We start from the raw sequence: 19,040 nt of genomic DNA, 5'->3' as shown, positions 1-19,040 counted from the left end.
AAACTATGATTTTCCTTCGTCATCATCTCCACGAGGGATTGAAAATAATGTATCTTACAAAAAAGATCACCGTAACTTGTGAAAAAAAATTGAAAGAGATGTATGATCATAAAAAACAGTAACTCTTCTTAAAGCTCGTTATGAGTGGATGCACTTAAGGCTACAAGATTTTAAATCAGTAAGTGATAACAATTCCACATTATTTAAAATTAGTTCAAAGTTGTTGTTATGCAGAGAGAAAATTATTGATGTTGATATGTTAGAGAAGATATTTTTTACATTTCATGTCTCGAATATGCTCCTACAGTAGCAATATTGAAAGAAATGTTTTAAACAGTATTTTGAATTAATTTCATGTCTTCTCGTGGCCGAACAAAATAACGAATTATTGATGAAAAATCATGAATTTTGACTAATCGGAATGACACCATTCCCTGAAGTAAATACTATGAATGTTAATAATCATAGTCGAGGTCGTAATCGTGGTCGTGGTCGAGGTCATGACCGTGGTAGAGGAAGAAATAATTATTATTTTTGTGGTGGTCACTTTAATAATTCAAATTTCAAAAGAACCATGCAAAATGATGATCACAAAGAAAAAACTCCACAAGATAGAGTTCAAAGAGTGTTGAAAATAACTGCTTCCGATGCGAAATGACTGGGCATTTATCGTACGTCAAAACACTTAGTTGACCTCTATCAAGCCTCCCTAAAGGAAAAAGAGAAAAATATGGAAGAAAAATTTGCATACCAGGATATGATATATTTGACCTATCCCATATGACAAATTTGGATGTGGCAGACTTCTTTGAATCTCCTTAAGAGAAGATTGGTGTAGTTGATGGAACATCAAATGTTTCTTTTGATTTTGAAAATATCTAAACTTAATGTTGTTGTTGTTGTTGTTTTTATCTATCTCATTTTTTTAGTAACATTTGTATATTTTAAGTATTGTTTTTATGATTGTAATTATTTTATTTTAATGAAGAAACCTGGATCATTTTCATAGGTTGAGTGACTAAAAAATGAGTAAAGAAAATCTATGTTTGACAGACAGTGCAACTACACATACAATACTTACAATAAAAAATATTTTTTCAAACTGACAATGTTGGAAACAAAAGTCAATACGATATCAAGTTCTGCAAACCTTATCGAAGGTTTTGGAAAAGCAAATATTATTTTGCCTAGAGGAAAAAAATTTACAATTGACAATGCATTGTTCTCTAGTCAATCAAAGAGAATTCTTCTAAGTTTTAAAGATATACGTTGCAATGCTTATCATATTGAGACTGATAGTAAGAATAACATGGAATATCTATATATCATATCCACTGTCTCAAATGAAAAATGTATATTGGAAGAATTACCTGTTTTATCTTTTGGATTATATTATACTCGTATACGAGTAATTGAAACATATGTAACAATGAAACTAAAGTTCATGAATCCAGACATATTTACAATTTGGCATCACCGATTGGGTCATTTAGGATCTATAACGATGAGAAGAATTATTGAGAATTCAAATGGACATCCATTGAAGAGCCAGAAGATTCTTCAATATAATGAATTATCATGTGATGCTTGCTCTAAGGAAAATTGATAATTAGACCATCACCAGTTAAAGTGGGGACTGAATCACCTGCATTTTTAAAACGAATTCATGGTGATAAATGTGGACCTATTAACCCACCAAGTTGACCATTTAGATATTTTATGATATTAATAGATGCATCAAGTATATGGTTACACGTGTGCTTATTATCAAGTCAAAATCTTGCATTTGCAAGATTACTTGCATAAATAATTAAGTTAAGAGTAAAATTTCCTCATTATACAATTAAGACAATTCGTCTTGATAATGTTGGTGAATTTACATTCCAAGCTTTTGATAATTATTGTATGTCAATTGGGATAAGTATTGAACATCTTGTAGCTCATGTTCATACACAAAATGGTTAAGCAGAATCATTTATAAAACGTTTGCAATTAATATGGTCAGAGCTAAGCTTCCTTCATATATATATGGGGACAAGCTATTTTGCATGCAGCGTCACTTGTACACATTAGACCAATAGCTTATCATAAGTACTCGCCATTACAATTAGTTTATGGTCATGAGCCAAATATTTTCCATACGAGAATTTTTGGACGTGCAGTATATGTTTCAATTGCTCCACCACAATGCATAAGATGGGTCCTCAAAGGAGGTTAGAGATATATGTTGGATATGATTCCTCATCAATTATTAAATATCTTGAACCCCTGACAGGTGATGTATTTACTGCACGATTTGCTGATTATCATTTTAATGAGACAAATTTTCCAACATTAGGGAGAAGAATTAAGAAATTGGAAAAATGAATTACATGGAATGTATCGTTATTGTCTCATTCAGATTTTCGTACAGATCATTGTGAACTTGAAGTTCAGAAAATAATTCATTTGCAAAATATAGCAAATCAATTACCAGATGCATTTATGATGCAAAGAAAATAACTAAGTCACTTATATCAGCTGCAAATGTTCCATTAAAAATTGATATCCCAACATAACAAGTTGTCACTAATGAGTCTGGAACACGCCAGAAGCATGGTAGACTAGTGGATTCCAAAGATATAAATCCTCAAAAACGAAAAATAATTAATAGTGAAAAAGACTTGGTTGATGATGTAAATACCCATGAAGAAATCCTTGACATGACTAGTGAGGAAGGTGAAATACCTAAAGATAATAATGAGATTTCAATAAACTATGTCATGACAGAAAAAAGATTGAATCAAACTAATGTAATTATTGACAACACTTTGCATATAATGTTGCTCTTGATATTATATCTGAAAATGAGAATCTTGAACCAAAATTAGTTGAAGTATGTTGACATAAAAAAGATTGACTTAAGTGGAAAGAAGCAATCGAGGCAGAATTAAACTCACTTTCAAAATGTCAGGTTTTTTTTTAACAATAGTCCTAACATCAGAAGATGTTAAACCTATGGGATACAAATGGGTATTTGTGAGGAAAAGAAATTAAAATAATGAGGTCACAAGATATAAAGCAAGACTAGTTGCACAAGGTTTTTCAAAAAGACCTAATATTGATTTTGAGGAGACGTATTATCCGGTGGTGGATGCAATTACATTAAGATATTTAATTGGCTTGACTGTGTATGAAAGTCTGGATATACATCTTATGGGTGTAGTCACAACATATTTATATGATCTCTTGATAATGATATTTATATGAGAATCCTAGAAGGATTTAAGGTACTTGAAACATATACATCAAATTTATGGGAATGATATTCAATAAAATTACAGATATCACTATATGGATTGAAAATCAGAACATAATCGCCTGAGTGGATATTTATTGAAAGAAGGATATCAAAATAATCTAATATGTTTGTGTGTTTTTATAAAGAAACCACAGAATTTGTTATTGTAATTATATATGTTGATGACTTGAATATAAATGAAACCCATGAATAGCGCAATAGAATATCTTAAAGAAATAATTTGAGATGAAAGATCTCAGAAAAATAAAAATTTTCCTTAGTTTGCAAATTAAGCATTTAGTATATGAACTATTTATTCATCACTTATACAAGAAAAATCTTGAAAATATTTTATATGGACAAAACACATCAATTAAATATTCCAATGGAAGTTCGTTCATTGGATATAAAGAAAAATATATTTCAACCTCGAGAAGATAATGAAAACTTCTTGGTCCTAAAGTACTATATCTTAGTGTAATTGGTGCACTTATGTATCTTGCTAATAATACAAGACCAAATATTGTATTTTCAGTAAATTTATTGTCAACATATAGTTCTTCTCTAACAAAAAGACATTGAAATGGATCAAGCGTATACTTCGCTATCTCTAAGGAACGATTGATATGAGTTTATTTTATTCAAATAAATCTATATCTCAAACAGATATAGGTTTAGTTGGTTGTGCAGATCCTAGATATTTATCTGATCCACACAAACTATATCTCAAACATGTTATCTATTCACATATGGAGGAACTACTATATCATGGCGATCAGTGAAATAGACCATAACGGCCACTTCCTCAAATCATGCTGAAATTCTTGCAATTCACGAGGCTAGTTGAAAATGTGTATGACTAAGGTCAATGACTCAGCAAATTCGTGAAACATGTGGCTTGTCTTCAAATAAAAATCTCCCAACAATATTATACGAAGACAACACAGTTTGTATAGCTCAAATCAAATGAGGATATATTAAAGGAGATAAAATAAAACATATTTCACCAAAGTTTTTCTACACTCATGATCTTGAAGAAAATGGTGACAACACTGTACAACAAATTTGTTCGAAGGATAACCTGACAGACTTATTTACAAATGCATTACCAACTGCAACTTTTGAAAAATTAGTGTACAACATTGGAATGCGGCGACTCAGAGATCTTAAGTGATATTTTCGTGAGAGGGAGCAAATAGATTGTATTTTTTTAGAAGTATGTATATATGAAATATGTACTATTTTTCCTTTACTAGGATTTTTTTCCCATTAGGTTCTTTCAAGTAAGGTTTTAACTAGGCATATTTCATATATATATATAATGGGCATCTAAGAGGAAGTATTATAAATATTATAGAAAATAGATGCCCATTAGATGCTCATGCTTAGTCCATTGACCATGTGTCATGCTCCCATTTTTCAAAGTATGATCCACGTGTCTTGTAAATACTCATTCTTAGTGTCTATGTAATCTACCCCTACTTGCCAAATTGCCTATAAATAGTGGTCGTTGGTGAGTTTTGAAAGATATACATTGGACAAATTTCATACAAATTGGAGAAAGTGGATAAATTTGACAATTCTCTCCTTTCTTATTTTATTATTTATTTTATTATCATATTATATTTTATTATCATATGTGTTTATGAAACAAGAATAAGGCCTGAAAACATTAAAGGCCCCTTTTTTTTTTGTTAAGTAGAAGAAAGCCCAATGATTTTAGAATATATATATATTATTATCATAGCCTAGAGTGTCTTGGCGAGTGGAACAGAGGAGACGACGCTGCCAAATTCTCAGAAATTCATCAATGGCTCCGAAGAAACCAAGAGTTAGCCGAAACCCCGATCTCATTCGAGGGGTTGGCAAATACTCGAGGTCCAAGATGTACCACAAGCGAGGTCTCTGGGCAATCAAGGCCAAAAATGGAGGTGTCTTCCCTCGCCACGATGCCAAACCTAAGCCCGACGCCCCAGCTGAGAAGCCGCCGAAATTTTACCCTGCCGACGATGTCAAGAAACCCCTTGTCAACAAGCGCAAGGCTAAGCCCACTAAACTTAGGTAGATCTCTCTCAATGTTCTTTCTTTGCCTGTTCTTCTAACTGCACGTCTTGGAACTTATATTGTTTGCTGTTTGTTCAACTTTGGTATGGCTGGGAAACCGAGGAATTGGAGTAAATTGTGGGATTAACAAAGTAAAATCTCGATATGGGTATTTTTTTTTTCTCCTGATTAGACGAGGGACCCTTCATGCCGTAGCTATGAAAAAGGGGTATTTTTACACCTGGGTGAACAATGAAAACTGGGTTTATTTTACACTTTATTTGAGTTTTCGGTTTTGAATTGCGTGAACAGAAGTGATATTGTTCATTTTCCAAAATAATAAACATTGGGTCCTGTTCAATTAAATTATTCCATTTGCAGGTCTAGCATTACTCCTGGAACTGTGCTTATCATTCTTACTGGAAGGTTCAAGGGAAAGAGAGTTGTGTTCTTGAAGCAACTTCCATCTGGGTTGCTTCTAGTGACGGGTGACGATTTTCTCTAATTGTCGTTGTTTGTAAATTTTGATGTACTATCACCTCGTGTTGGGGGTTGGGAGGTTTTATTACCTGTTCATGGGGATTGAGTTTTCTTTTCTTTTCTTTACATTCATTGTATACTTTGTGTTAGATTTGCATTGGAAGTCTCCTTTGTGATATCTTAACATCTTAACAATTGTTTGGTTTAGGTTTACATGTTATCTTAAACGTGTTGCCTGCATATTGTTTACCTTTGAGAAATAAGTAGGATTATTTGGGTTTTACATTTTGGTAGTATCAATAGTTTTAGCTCGCAACCAATTAATATTGAAATATCTCATGCCTTGCATTCTGCCCTGCCAATGATCTTTACATACCACTGAATGTTTATGACTCCTATTTGACTATATGCTCTGCTATTGGTCTTTACATGTCTTGAGTTAGAGGTTAAACTATTAATACAACCAAAATGTCGGATGAAAGTGAGATTCTTTATTTGGCAAGTTCTACACAGTAGACAGGGCAAGTAAACAATTTGGACTGGGTTTCAAGGCGGATGCCTTTGTTGGTGGGTCCTTTTTGTTGTATTTTGTTGGAAGGTAGAGGATGACCTCGATTACATCCTATGGAGATTTGTGTTTGTGCACTTTATTTCTGTTTGGAATTTGTTCTTCCAGACATTTGGTTTTGTGCTCACCGCTCACTACATTAGTGTTGATTAGGGAGTTCCTACTTCTTTTGGCCTTTCCTGAGAAAGATCGCTTCTTGTGGTTGGTGAGGGTGTGTACTCTCATATGGAATCTTTATGGGGATTGGGGAAAGGAACAACCAAGTGTTTAGTGGGTTGGATAAGGAGTGTAATGATCTTTCAGGCCTTATTAGGTTTTATGTTTTCCTTTGTAATTATTCTATAAGCATTATTTTGATTGATTGACCGGCCCTGTTTCTTTAATGGGGTTCAATGTTTTAAAAAACCCTCTTGGGTGCGTTCCTAGGCTCAAGGTGTAGGTCTGGCCCTTGCCTCGAAAAGGCAAGCCTAAAAAATAAGGCGCGCATCAAGCGCGTGTCTTTTGTGAAGCTTCAAGGTCCAAGACTTTGAGCCTAAAAAGAAGTAATAATTAGAGGTCTTCCTTCATTATTAACTAAAAAAATCAAGTTTACTAAATGCAAAATTTATTGTGTTTGGTGTTTTTTTCTTCCATATTTCCACTTCAACTATGCTTTCTCTTTTTAATGTATTATATATAATGCGCACACCGAAAAAAGCCCGCTCCTTTTTCTGCTGTGTTTAAGCTCTAGGTGACTATTGCGCGTTATTGCGCCTTGAGCTTTAAAAAGCACTGATAGGGTTCTTTTTTCAGGTGCTTTAATTTCTTTTATGTCCTTGTATTCTTTAGTTTTTTCTCGATGAAAGTGGTTGAAAAAAGTCTTAATTCTCTAAGCTTCATGTACAATATCAGGTAGGGGTTGGCTTGGTAATGTGGATAGTAGTGTATGTTTGGGAGAAGGAATGCATATGAAGTAGTGATTAGATGTGGTCTTTGATTTTAAATCTGCAATTCTTGCACCTGCTAGGGATTATCTGAATTTAAAGTTTGTCTTTTTAGGTCCATTCAAGGTCAATGGTGTACCTTTGAGGCGTGTGAATCAGTCATACGTGATTGCGACCTCCACCAAGGTGGATGTTGCAGGAGTTAATGTGGAGAAGTTTGATGACAAATATTTCTCCAAGGAAGTTCAGAAGAAGAAAAAGAAGGGAGAAGGAGAATTTTTCGAGGAAGAGAAGGAGGTTCGTAGTTTTCTTTTTTCTAATCTTTTTTTCCCTTTCAAATACTAAGTTTTATCATTTCTTTGTCCTAACTTCTGGTTACCCTTGTTACATGTAGGAAAAAAGTGCACTTCCACAAGACAAAAAAGATGATCAGAAGGCCGTGGACTCAGCTCTCCTAAAGTCCATTGAGGCCGTCTCAGAGTTGAAGACCTACTTAGCTGCAAGGTTCTCTCTAAAGGCAGGCATGAAGCCGCACGAACTTGTTTTCTAGATATTTTCTTCTTTGGTGCTGATACTTTTCTCGTGGAATTTGATCCCTACAATCTTCTTGTTCTTTTTTTGTTACAAGGATTCTAGATTTGAAATTATGTGTCCGAATGAATTTTCCAGTGAACATTCATCAAATTTTGCGTTATGTAGCTTCCTTTGACTACTGATAGTGAGAAGATATGTACTTCTTCTTCAATTGTATCATTGTCTTCTAGCTGATGAAATACATGAGAGAATCATTTGAAAAGAAGCCATGGTGCATAGCCATATTTGATTAATTTGCATTTGCAACGAGTTACAATCAGAGTACTGTATGCTTGAGTCTCAAATATTTGTGGTTTCTTTTTCAATTTGGTTAATGATCTTTTCAAGGTCTCATTGGTTTTTCAATTTTTTTTTTGGTATCAAACAATAAAATGTTAAAATCATACATTAAAATGATTTGCACATGTCAACATGAGTCTAGCTTAACTGACATAAAGTTTATATTATTGACCTTGAGGTCAAAGGTTCGATTCCTACACCACATAATAAAGTTCTTGTCATACGGCTATTATTAGATTGAAAGTTTACCTTAATACTTTGATGATATAGCAATATTAATGATGAAATTGAAATATATATTAGACCAAATTGGAAAAGTTCTTTGGTGCTAAGTTCAATTATATATTGCCAAACAAGTTAAATTCATAATTCTATTGCAAATTTTAGTTCTTTATGATTTATGACCGTACTCTAACATAAGCAAGCATGGCCATGAATTTTGAACCCTATTATTATGACAAAAGAAACAAGTTTCAATCTGGAAGGAAAATACATTTGACTTAAGTATTGACACAATTGACCTTGTAACTCATAGCAAACTGTCTGTTTGAGGAGGCAATCTCTTGAAAAAATTGCCAGGTACTGATGGTAGCTTGCTGCGAAACTTTGGATGTCTCAAACAATATAAACCTGCAACCAAAGCCACCACTTTGAAAGGTGTAGCATATAGCACAGCAGCAGCACAAAGACAAAATACTATGAAAAGGCTGGTGGCTCTAGGGTCCCTCCAGCTGAGGAGAGACTGAACTCTTTCTCCTTGTGTTGCTATGTCCCCTACAACTGTCTGGATCCTCCCTGCAACACTTCTCAACCTGTCATACCTTAGGCGAACCAAGTCGTTCGATTTGGAAGTTGGGAATGTATCAAATTCCTCGTCGAGCTCATCAGGGTTCACTGCTTCGGCCCAGGAGAGCTTAGTGTCCATGTGAGGTGGGTGCCTTGGCCTAAACCTGTAGTTCCATAGGCCAATGAGGAACATATATAGAAAAATAGTGGGAAGTATTAATTCTGGATACCAAATCAAGATAAGGAACAAAATGTGCACAAGCACAGATGTGATGGGGTTCCTCCAGTTGCAAACTTCACGAAACCATCGAGTGACTGAAATCATTCCCGAAAGCAATGACATGATTCGGAAGAAGTTAGCTTTGCTTCTTCTCATGCTCCATATGTGTGAATCAACATCTAACATGTACTCAATGACTTCTTTTCTTAGAGGCGGTTCAGCTCGACTGAGCCTTGTTGCTACTATGTTCATAGCTTGATACCTTAAATTTTCTATTTGGTTCACCGTGAAAGGTTGAAGGTAGTGCATCTTTGGAAGCAATGGATTTCCATAGATGTATATCATGTTTGCCAAAGATAGGGTGGTGAAGCGAACTGCAAGTTGAAGCTCTCCCATCTTCTTTACTCCATTGGGGTGCAAAACCAGAAGTGGATAAGAATGAGTGTAGATTTTGTGAGCTTCGAGTGTCGATAGTCGAATTCGAACTTTTCCAATCCTTGAATCTCTTGCTCCATTGCTTCCATTATGTTTTTCACCTCCCCCTAAATGGCAATTGTCAAAAACTCCCAAAGTAATCACTGTACATGGATCATAGACTTCCCATGTGTATTGCTCATTCCATTTGGGACTGAAAGTGTTGAGAATTGTTCTAGTTCGAACCCATTTTTGACCATACTTGGCAATACAATAAGCATCTGTGCTTCCTCTCCCATCCTTCATCTTCATTGGAAGTAGTCCTTGAGCACTTAAAATTCCAACCTCCAATATTCCTACTGGTTGTTTCCACAGCTGTTTTGCAGTTGGTCGTTGGTCACTGATGTATAAAGTTGATTCATCTAGTACATGATATCCACCTTCAAGAGAAGCTCTCAAGTGAATCCTGCTTGAAAACTTGAGTTCCTTCCGCCTATCTGCTTCTAGGACTCCAAAACCGTACTTTTGAAGATTGAACCAACGTGAATGGACTGGTCTATGATCGAGCCGCTTGTCAAACATGTCGAGAGGGAGACTGATCTGCCCCAAGACATCTTCTTTTGAAGGGTGTACTCTGTCCTCAATAGTGATTAGCACTTGTTCTTCAAAAGGCTCAGCTACCACAAATACCAAATCTTCATTCCAAAATGGATTGTTGGTGCTTGTTGAACTGATCTTTGTTCTGAGTACCTGATTTCCAACCTGTACTTTGACAAAAACATCTGGAAGACGGTTTCTGTCATTGGGGATTACATCTTGAGCTTCAATCACATTTAACCTTAGGTACCATAGCTTTGGAGAGACATAAACCTTTGATCTTACATTATGAACACCCTCTCCAAATACTGAGGCTGCATCAGAATGCCATGCCTCTGGGAAGGCTTCGTCAGCTTGTGTTCCCATCCAAACTGCAACCATGATTTCTCCCCTTACCTTGCCGGTTCCACGCCGGTCCTCCAATCTGTACCATTGAGGAGCCAATGGACTATCTGGGGGAACTCGAGTAGGAACCTCATTCAAGTCAAACACCACACGGCCAAGGTAATCATCTCTTCCGAGCATTTCTTTGTCCTTCACAAAAACTTCAAGTGCAGAGGACTGTATGCGTTCTTTTGAGAAAGCAAAAACCTGATTCCATTCTGGATTTTGCTTCTTGTCAAAATGCCTCGTTCTCCCCTTATAGTTTCCAAGCTTCACTTCCACATAAGGATCACAACCTCCAGTGATGGAACTGGGAGGTAGATCCCTTGCTTTCATTACTCGTACGTAGAGATAGAACATTTGCTCGACAAGATCATAAGTGCTTGTGTGTCGCTCACCACTTAGCCAACCTCTTCCACCATACGCTCCTCCATTCAGCCATTGCTCGCCGAGTTGAGGATTGGTGTCCCTGATCTCATAGGCATCTTGGTTGCTTAGATTAGCTTCTGAATTGCTTGTACTCATTGTAGGTGGAATGCTTCTGTTCATTGAAGATGGAGCGCCTTGTGGTCGTCTCTGTACTACAATTCGAGGCCGCTGCATTGTTTGCTGCTTGTGTAGTTGTGTTGTCTCTTGTCTTGCTTGAATCGGTTCTTCGATCTCTGCCTTTGGCTCTTTAGCAGTATCTCTGATAGGAAACTCAGCTACAGGAAGAGTTGAGTTAGAATATTTAGATGGTGAGATTTTCAAAACATCTTTCTTTGGTTCTCCTTGGATATCACTAACAGGAACAGCTTCTGGTTCAGTTACTGCAGCTAATGCTGTAGTAATAGGAGGATTTGAAACCTCTCTGGTGGGAGGAGGATCAGAGATTGGGGACTCTTTTGGAATTATAGGAGATTTTTTTGGTGGTGAAACATAGATTTTTAAGCCAATCTCACCTTTGACAGCTGAAAAAAACCACTTGTTTTCTAAGTGGAATATCTGGTAAGTTTCCTCACCTTCCTTAGCAATATTTGAGCAAGAAATTCTAACTCTTCCAAGAAAGCTTCTGCCTTCAATCAATCTCTTTTCATGGTAAACAGAGATATCAATGGTTTGGTACTGATGGTTTTGGGTTTCGTCGAAATTGAAAGACAGTTTCTGATTCCAAATTGGATTGAGGCTTTTTGGAACTGTTTTCGTGCGACTTATATGGTTTTGAAAATCAACTTCTACAAATGGACTTGCAGATCCTTCACCATCTTTGGGCATAAGATCATGAGCATCTATTACTTCCACCACCAGCTGCTTCATAATCCTTCTATTTCTTCTTCAGCTGCTGCAAAAAAATGTATGGTAATCACTGACCACAAGCAATCTGGAAACTCCATCCAGAAGCAAAGAAGTTCCACTTTAGAAGGCATAAAAAACTAAAGATGAAAGAGTTATAAGCTCTCTCTCACTTTCTAGCAAGTGTTTTTTTGTCATGATACTTGTGAAGAAAGGAATGGTTTGATGAAGAAGCTGGAGTGAGCTTTGTAAAAAACCAAAGATGGAAGGAAAGCAAAATCTTTTTCAAACAGCATTAAGGCATAATTTTCCATGAACTCAACAGTACTTGTTTCTCAATTTTGCCAAAAGACTCTAAAAAGATGAATAAGAATTATTATTATTATTTGAAGTTTAAATAGTGAGAGATTCGAATCTTTGATCTCATGATCGAGAAATGATGTCTAACTCGATAAGCTATATTCAAGTCAACAAAAATATGAGTACGATTAGTTTCATGTTCGATGTCAAGCTGTTAAGTTCCAAACCGGCCTTTTCTTTTCAATTGGTACAGTGATAATTCCATCAAATGTTGTTGAAGATTGAAAATTTTGATTGAATGACATTTTTATTCCTTATTTCCAATATAATGATACTGTCTCATATCAAACTTGAAAGAAAAATAGGAAAAGATGCAATACTAGGTAAACTAATTTGAAGATGCTACCAAAAAGGGCAACAAAAGGGAGTAACTATGATGGGTGAGTTTGATATACCTTTTAATTCTTGTGTATAATCATAGTTTGTTTTTTTCTTAAAAAAATATTTTATTCACAAGTTTATTTGGTTTACATTTCCGCTACATCTAGTAATTATGAAATGTTGAATTATGATAAAATGATTCTTAGATCAATCATTTTAGAATAATGTTTTTTGGAGAATCAACTTTTAAGTGATTCTTTTAAAAAATTATTGAACTTAATCATTTCAAAAGTAATTTTCATTATTACCAAACACACTAGATTTGAGGGGGAAAAAGCTTTTGTCTATTCAAAATCGCTTATAGAAAGTTAATCCAATCACAAGAGAGACCGAACCCAAAGTGCTTTGAGAGATCTCACTTTTTTTTACCAATAATAGCTCTACTATACAAAATATGTAAGGAAAGTTATACCTTGTGTAAGTATAAAATGTTTGATAATCATTTGATTTTTTTTTAATCTTTTATTTGTACAAAATTAAGCTTATAAATACTACTTCCACCTATGAGTTTCTTTGTTTGTCAACTTTTTAGGAATGTTATCAAAATTTAAACCAAGATTTGAAAATTAAAAATATACATAGTTTTTAAACATTTGTTTGTTTTTGGAATTTAGTAAATAATTCAAATGTATAGTCTAAAGATGGAAATCGTTTTAAAAAAATTGAGAATAAAAGAAAATTTAAAAAATCAAGGAACAAATAAGATCAAACAAAACTATAGACGATATAAATTTGTTCTTTCATTTCTTTAGTTACATCTTTATCAAACTTTTTTCTAGGTATACTTCATTTTTTTACCGTACATGGACGGAGAAGATCGAATCTCGAACCTTGAGGTTGATAGTAGTACAAGTTTATATTAGTTGAACTATATTCATGTTCGCATATAAACTTCATGCTAGAACATCTAGTTAAGATATGGTTTATCTTAACGAATTTTTAAAGTTGTTTTTATATATTTTTTAGCACTTTTTTTCCTCAACTTCTTTTGTTAAATGTAGATTGTTTAGTGAAATAAAGATAGATTCCTATTTTCAACTGATTTAAGTGAAATGATACTTTAGAAATACAAAGGTCTTTTTTTTTATATATATATAAGAATACCAAGATTCTTGTTATACATAGTAAGAGATATTCTTTGCTTTTTTTCATATTTAAATTTTGTTACTCATAAATAAATTGACAATCGCTCCTTTAATGATATGTTTAAAATCAAATGGTAAATAGTTTCTTATCTCTTGTATACAACCAAAAGCCTAATAAAACATCTGAATCGATCTATACCAATTTTGAAAAGCAAGTTTTTAAAATTTGGTTCGATAATTTTGAAAGCACTATTCACAATTTTTTTTTAAAAAAATTAAGGGAATAATAACTTTTTGGTTCCTAGGTTTTGTCTCTAGTTTCTATTCGGTCTCTAGGTTTTAGAATGTTATATATTTAGTTCTTAAGTTTTGAGTTTTATTTCAATTAGTCCCCAAATTTCAAAATGTTACAATTTTACTCTTGAGTTTTGAGTTTTGTTTCAATTTGGTCTATGGATTTCAAGATTTTACATTTTTAATCTCAATTTTTCATTAAGTACTTACTTTCAATCATTGACGTCAATTTTTGTTAATTAATTAAAAATAATCAGAAGTGAAATTTTAAATTTAATTTTAAAAGTGATAAAAACAGTGAAACTTAATTAATTATAATTTTTTAAACGATTTTTAATTTATTTACATAAATTAACTCTAAAAAACGGAAAGTGAGTATTTAGTGAAAAATTGAGATTAAAAGTGTAAACCTCGAGACATATGGACCAAATTGAAGAAAAATTCAAATGTCAATGGTGCATTTTGAAATCTAGGAGCTAAATTAAAACCAAACTCTAAACTTACTAAGGTTCTGTTTGATAACTATTTTTTTTTTGTCTTTGTTTTTTAAAATTAAGCTTATGGATATTACACCCACCTCCAAATTTCTTCATTTGTTATCTACCTTTTACCAATGGTTTAAAACACTAAGCCAAATTTTGAGAACTAACAAAAGTAGTTTTTGTTTTTATAATTTGGCTAAGAATTCAACTATTTTACTTAAGAAAGATGTAAATTATTGTAAAAAAATGTGGATGAAATAGACTAAAAACCAAATGGTTATTGAACAAGACCTAGATGTGTAACAATTTGAAACCTATGAATTAAATAGAAACTAGATTCAAAACCTAGAGACCAAAAAATTATTTTTTTTCAAAAATTAAAAATAGGCTTAATTATTTTTTTCAATTATAAGTTAAGAAACATGTGAACTTATAGAAACTAAAACAACTTAATATAATTTAACATGTAAAGGCTAATCACTTAAGTTGTCCCTTTCTTGGGAAGGCAGCAAAGCCAATGTGTCTTAAAGTACTTGATTTACAACAACAAGTAGTTAAAAAGCCAAATTTGGATCTAAAACAAAGCAAAATAAGTAAATAAATAAATATAAATAGATTAAGGGCTTGCAACCTTAACCAATAGGACCTTTTTTTTTTGGGGGGTCACTTTATTCCTTGCTTGCTTTGCCTTTCACCAATTTCCTCACCATTCATCTCTTCCAAAGTTAAAAATTTATGAAACTTCATCCTCTAGAACTGCTCAATGTCTTTGTAAAGTTATCTTTTGTTTGGCTAGAAACTTGAACATCTTTCTTAAGCTTCCTTTGCCATGTTATTTTTAGAGCTAAATTATAAGTTTAATTTACAAATTAATGTTTATTTAGTTCCTAAACTTTCAAAAGTGTATAATAAATTGTTTAGTATTGTTTTTAATAAGTCCCTAAAATTTTAATTTCTTATCTAATAAGTCCATGAATTTGTAATGATAATATATTCACTTCTTAAAAAAAATTGATAATTGATCTATTAAATATAAAATTAAATTTTATATCTAATAGAACTATAAAATTTTAATTTTATGTTTAGTAGATATGTGAATCTTAGAATATATAAAAATGGATCATAAGGAAGAATCATTACATATCCATTTTACCTTTTATTTTAATATACCTATTTTAACCTAAACTTTGAGAATTAGTTATTAATAGTCAATTTTGCCCTTTTCTTTTTAAGTCTATTTATTGATTATTTATTTATTTATTTTTTACAAAAAATTTTCACCGATAGAAAAAAATGTCAAACTATTTATAGAAATAACAAAAAAAAACTTCTATTAGCATCTTTTCGTGATATACTTATATCAATTTCTATCAGTATTGATAAACATTGATAGACTTCTATCAGCCTATATTAAAAAAGATTAAGAATTTTATTATTTTATGTAAATATATATATATATATTTTTTACATTATAGTTCTATTTTTGACAATATAATTAATTATCGCGTCGTATGCCTTTTGCTTTTTTAGTAATATCTAAATTTATTCATTTAATTATTCTAGAATATGAGGTTGAGTTAAAGTTTCAGGAGAAAACACTCATATGTTCTCTCTTTCCTAGTTTAGTGCAATTTCGTAAATTTTGAGTTTGGTTCAAGTTTAATTTTTAAAAGTGAAATATTGAACATCGTGAAATAAGCCCTTTTTTTTTTGTAAGTATTAAAATGGTGACTTCAAAAAGATATATATCATAACAAAAATATTAATTTTCTTTCATTAGATATAAAATATATAAACATTAAGACCATGTTTACTTTACTAAAAACATAATAATCAATCGTAATGTAAAAAGTAGATCCTAAATGATTATCTTTGATGTTGTTTATTTATATGCTACACGACATTTGGAGCTTACTTTCAAATATGTAATTAAAAAACGCAAACTGATTGACGAGTGGAGGGTGCTTAATCTGACTGCTACAGGAAATTATATCATTATTACTGTTACTTGTTACCATTCTTGTTACTGTTCCAAAGAAAAAAATTATGACACATTTACTATTACCGTTATGATTACTCTTTGACCCTCGGAGGTAAAGTAACAGTAAATATGATATAATTCATAATTCTAAGTAAATAAGATCAAAATCAATCCAATTACATATGTGATTTTGGCCCATTACCAGTGATTTATCAATAGAATTCTATTATATTACACCAATTTTCATTATGAATTGGTAAACGTGGCCTAAAATTTTTTTAATATTGCATAATACGAACTAAAAACAATTCATAGCACACACAGTCATGAACCTATTAGATACATTTTTTTTTTTTTTAATGAAAGTTCCATAAAATTGAAAGTTTAATAACACTTTTTAAAGTATAGAGACCAAGGAGACAAACCTAAAAATTTCACGACTAAATTTATAATTCAACTTATTTTTTAAATGATATAATATCAATAGACAAAATTCTCCTCTAGAGTTGGAACCTATTTTTGTTTAGTGTATATTATGAATATACTTTTTCAATTATTTTATCAAGACAACATTACACTCTTCGTATTAATGGTTAAAGTTGTTTATCATGCTTGGGAGTCGGTATATTTACATATTATAATGTGGGTGAAATTTTAAAATTCACTAGGGCTATATATTTAGAAAGGTTTAGGGAATTGACCCATTTCACAACTAATATTTCACAAATGTCCAAAATTTTAATCATATTTTATAACTAGATTTTTGCATAAATTAGGACAATTTTAACTTGCAGTACATTTTCTCTCATATTAAATTTTTGTATTATTTTATAATTAAAATATTAAAAAATTCAAAACGAAATTAACATTAATTATTTAGAGATTTTTTAAAATAATAATTAATTACTCTATATATCACCATTAATTTTGATTTTTTATTTAATGATTTCTTATTTTATTTATTAACTAATATGGTATATAACTAATATGATATATTCCTTAAATTTTATGAATATGACATGTAGTTACGTTGAAGGCTTTCGTCCATTAGTGTACATAATGATTGTTAGATGTGTGAATATGGTATATTTATTTCCCAGTGTCTTTTCTTATTTCTATTTTTTTCTTATTATTATTTTTAAAATATTTGAAATTCTTTTTTTTTTTTTTTCCATATGAATATGGAAAAAATTATTTAAGACGTGCAAATATAGTTTTTTTTCCATGTGTCTTTTCTTATTTCTATTTTTTCTTATTATTATTTTTCAAAATGTTTAAAGGTGATATAAAAGTTTGGACTAAATTTTTGGGAAATTATAATAGATATTACCAGGTAAAAAAACTAGAGATATAGTCCATCTTTAAAACATTTGCAGATATATTACAAATTGACCAATCAACTTTTAATTTTTTTTAAATATTACAAAGTTTGCCCTTTTGTCTCCCTAGCTTCTCTCACCGATTTTGAGTCTTGAATCTAAGATTTGAGAATGTATAATCAATTTCACAATTGCCTTAACACCAACGAGCCAATTATCAATTTTTATAATTAGAACAAATATTTAAATATAAATACCAAATGAAAACGGATTTGAAAAAAAACTACTTTTTTAGTTATCAAATTTGCAAATCTTATAGAAATGCTTTTTAAAATTTAGAAATAAGAAACAAAATAATATTTATCAAACAAGTTTGTTTCTCAAAAAATAAGAAATGAGAACATTATCAAATGGGCCCATAATTTTTATTTTATTTTTCTAATTGTAGGACTTTAAAAGTATGAAGTCTATTAGTTATAAATTACTATCATTGATTGCCTATGATATCAGTGATAGATTAAGTCATCGTCTATCGATGATAGGCTTCTATCACTGACAAACCACTTCAATTAATGGTAGAAGTCTATTACTTATAGACTTATATAACTAATGTATAATAATTTATTAATAAATACTGATCAAACTAAAAGTCTAAAACTTATAAAATCTGGTAGTAGCAATGAGTGATATACTTCTATTAATATGACATAATAATATAAATCTATCAGTGATAGGCATTGATATATTAGTGTCCTATTTAAAACGTGAAAAATATGAATTTGAAAATTCTAATGTCTAAAATCGATGATATTAGAGATATAACTTAGGTAAATATCAATGATATTCGTATATTAGTGATTTGACTTAGATAGATATTAGTAACATCAATGATATGAAAAGAATTCCCCTTGCAGTTCATTAATCACCGGTGGAAACGAAGCACCAAACAAGTAGTAAACCTGGCAGAACGGCGGCCTGACCACAACAATCGTATTAATGAAATTTTCGGGTCTAAACTCTCGGGCAATCGGGGTTCAAACTTCTCTGAAGCCAGATTACACCAGTTTCTCCCATGGTGGATTTAATTTCTTAAAATGAATGCCAACGGATAAAACATAAAATCAATCAAGTGCCGACGAAAGGATTATTTTTGGAAGGAAAAAACCCTAATTAATTCCAATGGACAAAATCAAACAAAGAAGAAGGGTTTGGTTTGGCTGTTCGTTGTTTGCTGTTTTTACGGAAGTATCTTTGAGAGGTATTGAAAAGAAAAGGGACCGTATGAATGTTTAAAAAGG

General features: G+C 31.9%; 2 protein-coding genes across 2 annotated transcripts; one reads left to right on the top strand and one right to left on the bottom strand.

Annotated features, from left to right (window-relative positions):
* Positions 1-4,981: 4,981 nt before the first annotated feature.
* On the top strand, positions 4,982-8,121 carry LOC120091987 (large ribosomal subunit protein eL6z-like). The gene is made up of 4 exons (XM_039050171.2): positions 4,982-5,341; positions 5,705-5,811; positions 7,410-7,591; positions 7,689-8,121. The coding sequence occupies exons 1-4, from the start codon at positions 5,091-5,093 to the stop codon at positions 7,842-7,844; spliced, it is 696 nt and encodes a 231-aa protein (XP_038906099.1). The 5' UTR covers positions 4,982-5,090; the 3' UTR covers positions 7,845-8,121.
* A 367-nt stretch (positions 8,122-8,488) lies between these two features.
* LOC120090002 (C2 calcium/lipid-binding plant phosphoribosyltransferase family protein) lies at positions 8,489-12,088 on the bottom strand. The gene has a single exon (XM_039047473.2). It carries the CDS (start codon positions 11,862-11,864, stop codon positions 8,697-8,699), a length of 3,168 nt encoding a protein of 1,055 aa, XP_038903401.1. The 5' UTR covers positions 11,865-12,088; the 3' UTR covers positions 8,489-8,696.
* Positions 12,089-19,040: the final 6,952 nt, after the last annotated feature.

This window comes from Benincasa hispida, chromosome 11 (genome assembly GCF_027475165.1).
Source record: "Benincasa hispida cultivar pf3 chromosome 11, pf3_genome.v1.1, whole genome shotgun sequence".
Lineage (NCBI taxonomy): Eukaryota > Viridiplantae > Streptophyta > Magnoliopsida > Cucurbitales > Cucurbitaceae > Benincasa > Benincasa hispida.
The sequence above is the reverse complement of the archived record's forward strand: the minus strand, read 5'-3'. Positions and strand labels throughout refer to the sequence as shown.

What these genes read in the sequence shown, in the direction of transcription:
- LOC120091987 (XM_039050171.2), top strand. Translation starts at nt 5,091, where the DNA reads ATGGCTCCGAAGAAACCAAGAGTTAGCCGAAACCCCGATCTCATTCGA. An exon ending in GCTAAGCCCACTAAACTTAG is followed by an intron (nt 5,342 to 5,704) that starts GTAGATCTCTCT and finishes TTCCATTTGCAG; the next exon opens with GTCTAGCATTACTCCTGGAA. An exon ending in TTTTCGAGGAAGAGAAGGAG is followed by an intron (nt 7,592 to 7,688) that starts GTTCGTAGTTTT and finishes TGTTACATGTAG; the next exon opens with GAAAAAAGTGCACTTCCACA.
- LOC120090002 (XM_039047473.2), bottom strand. Translation starts at nt 11,864, where the DNA reads ATGAAGCAGCTGGTGGTGGAAGTAATAGATGCTCATGATCTTATGCCC.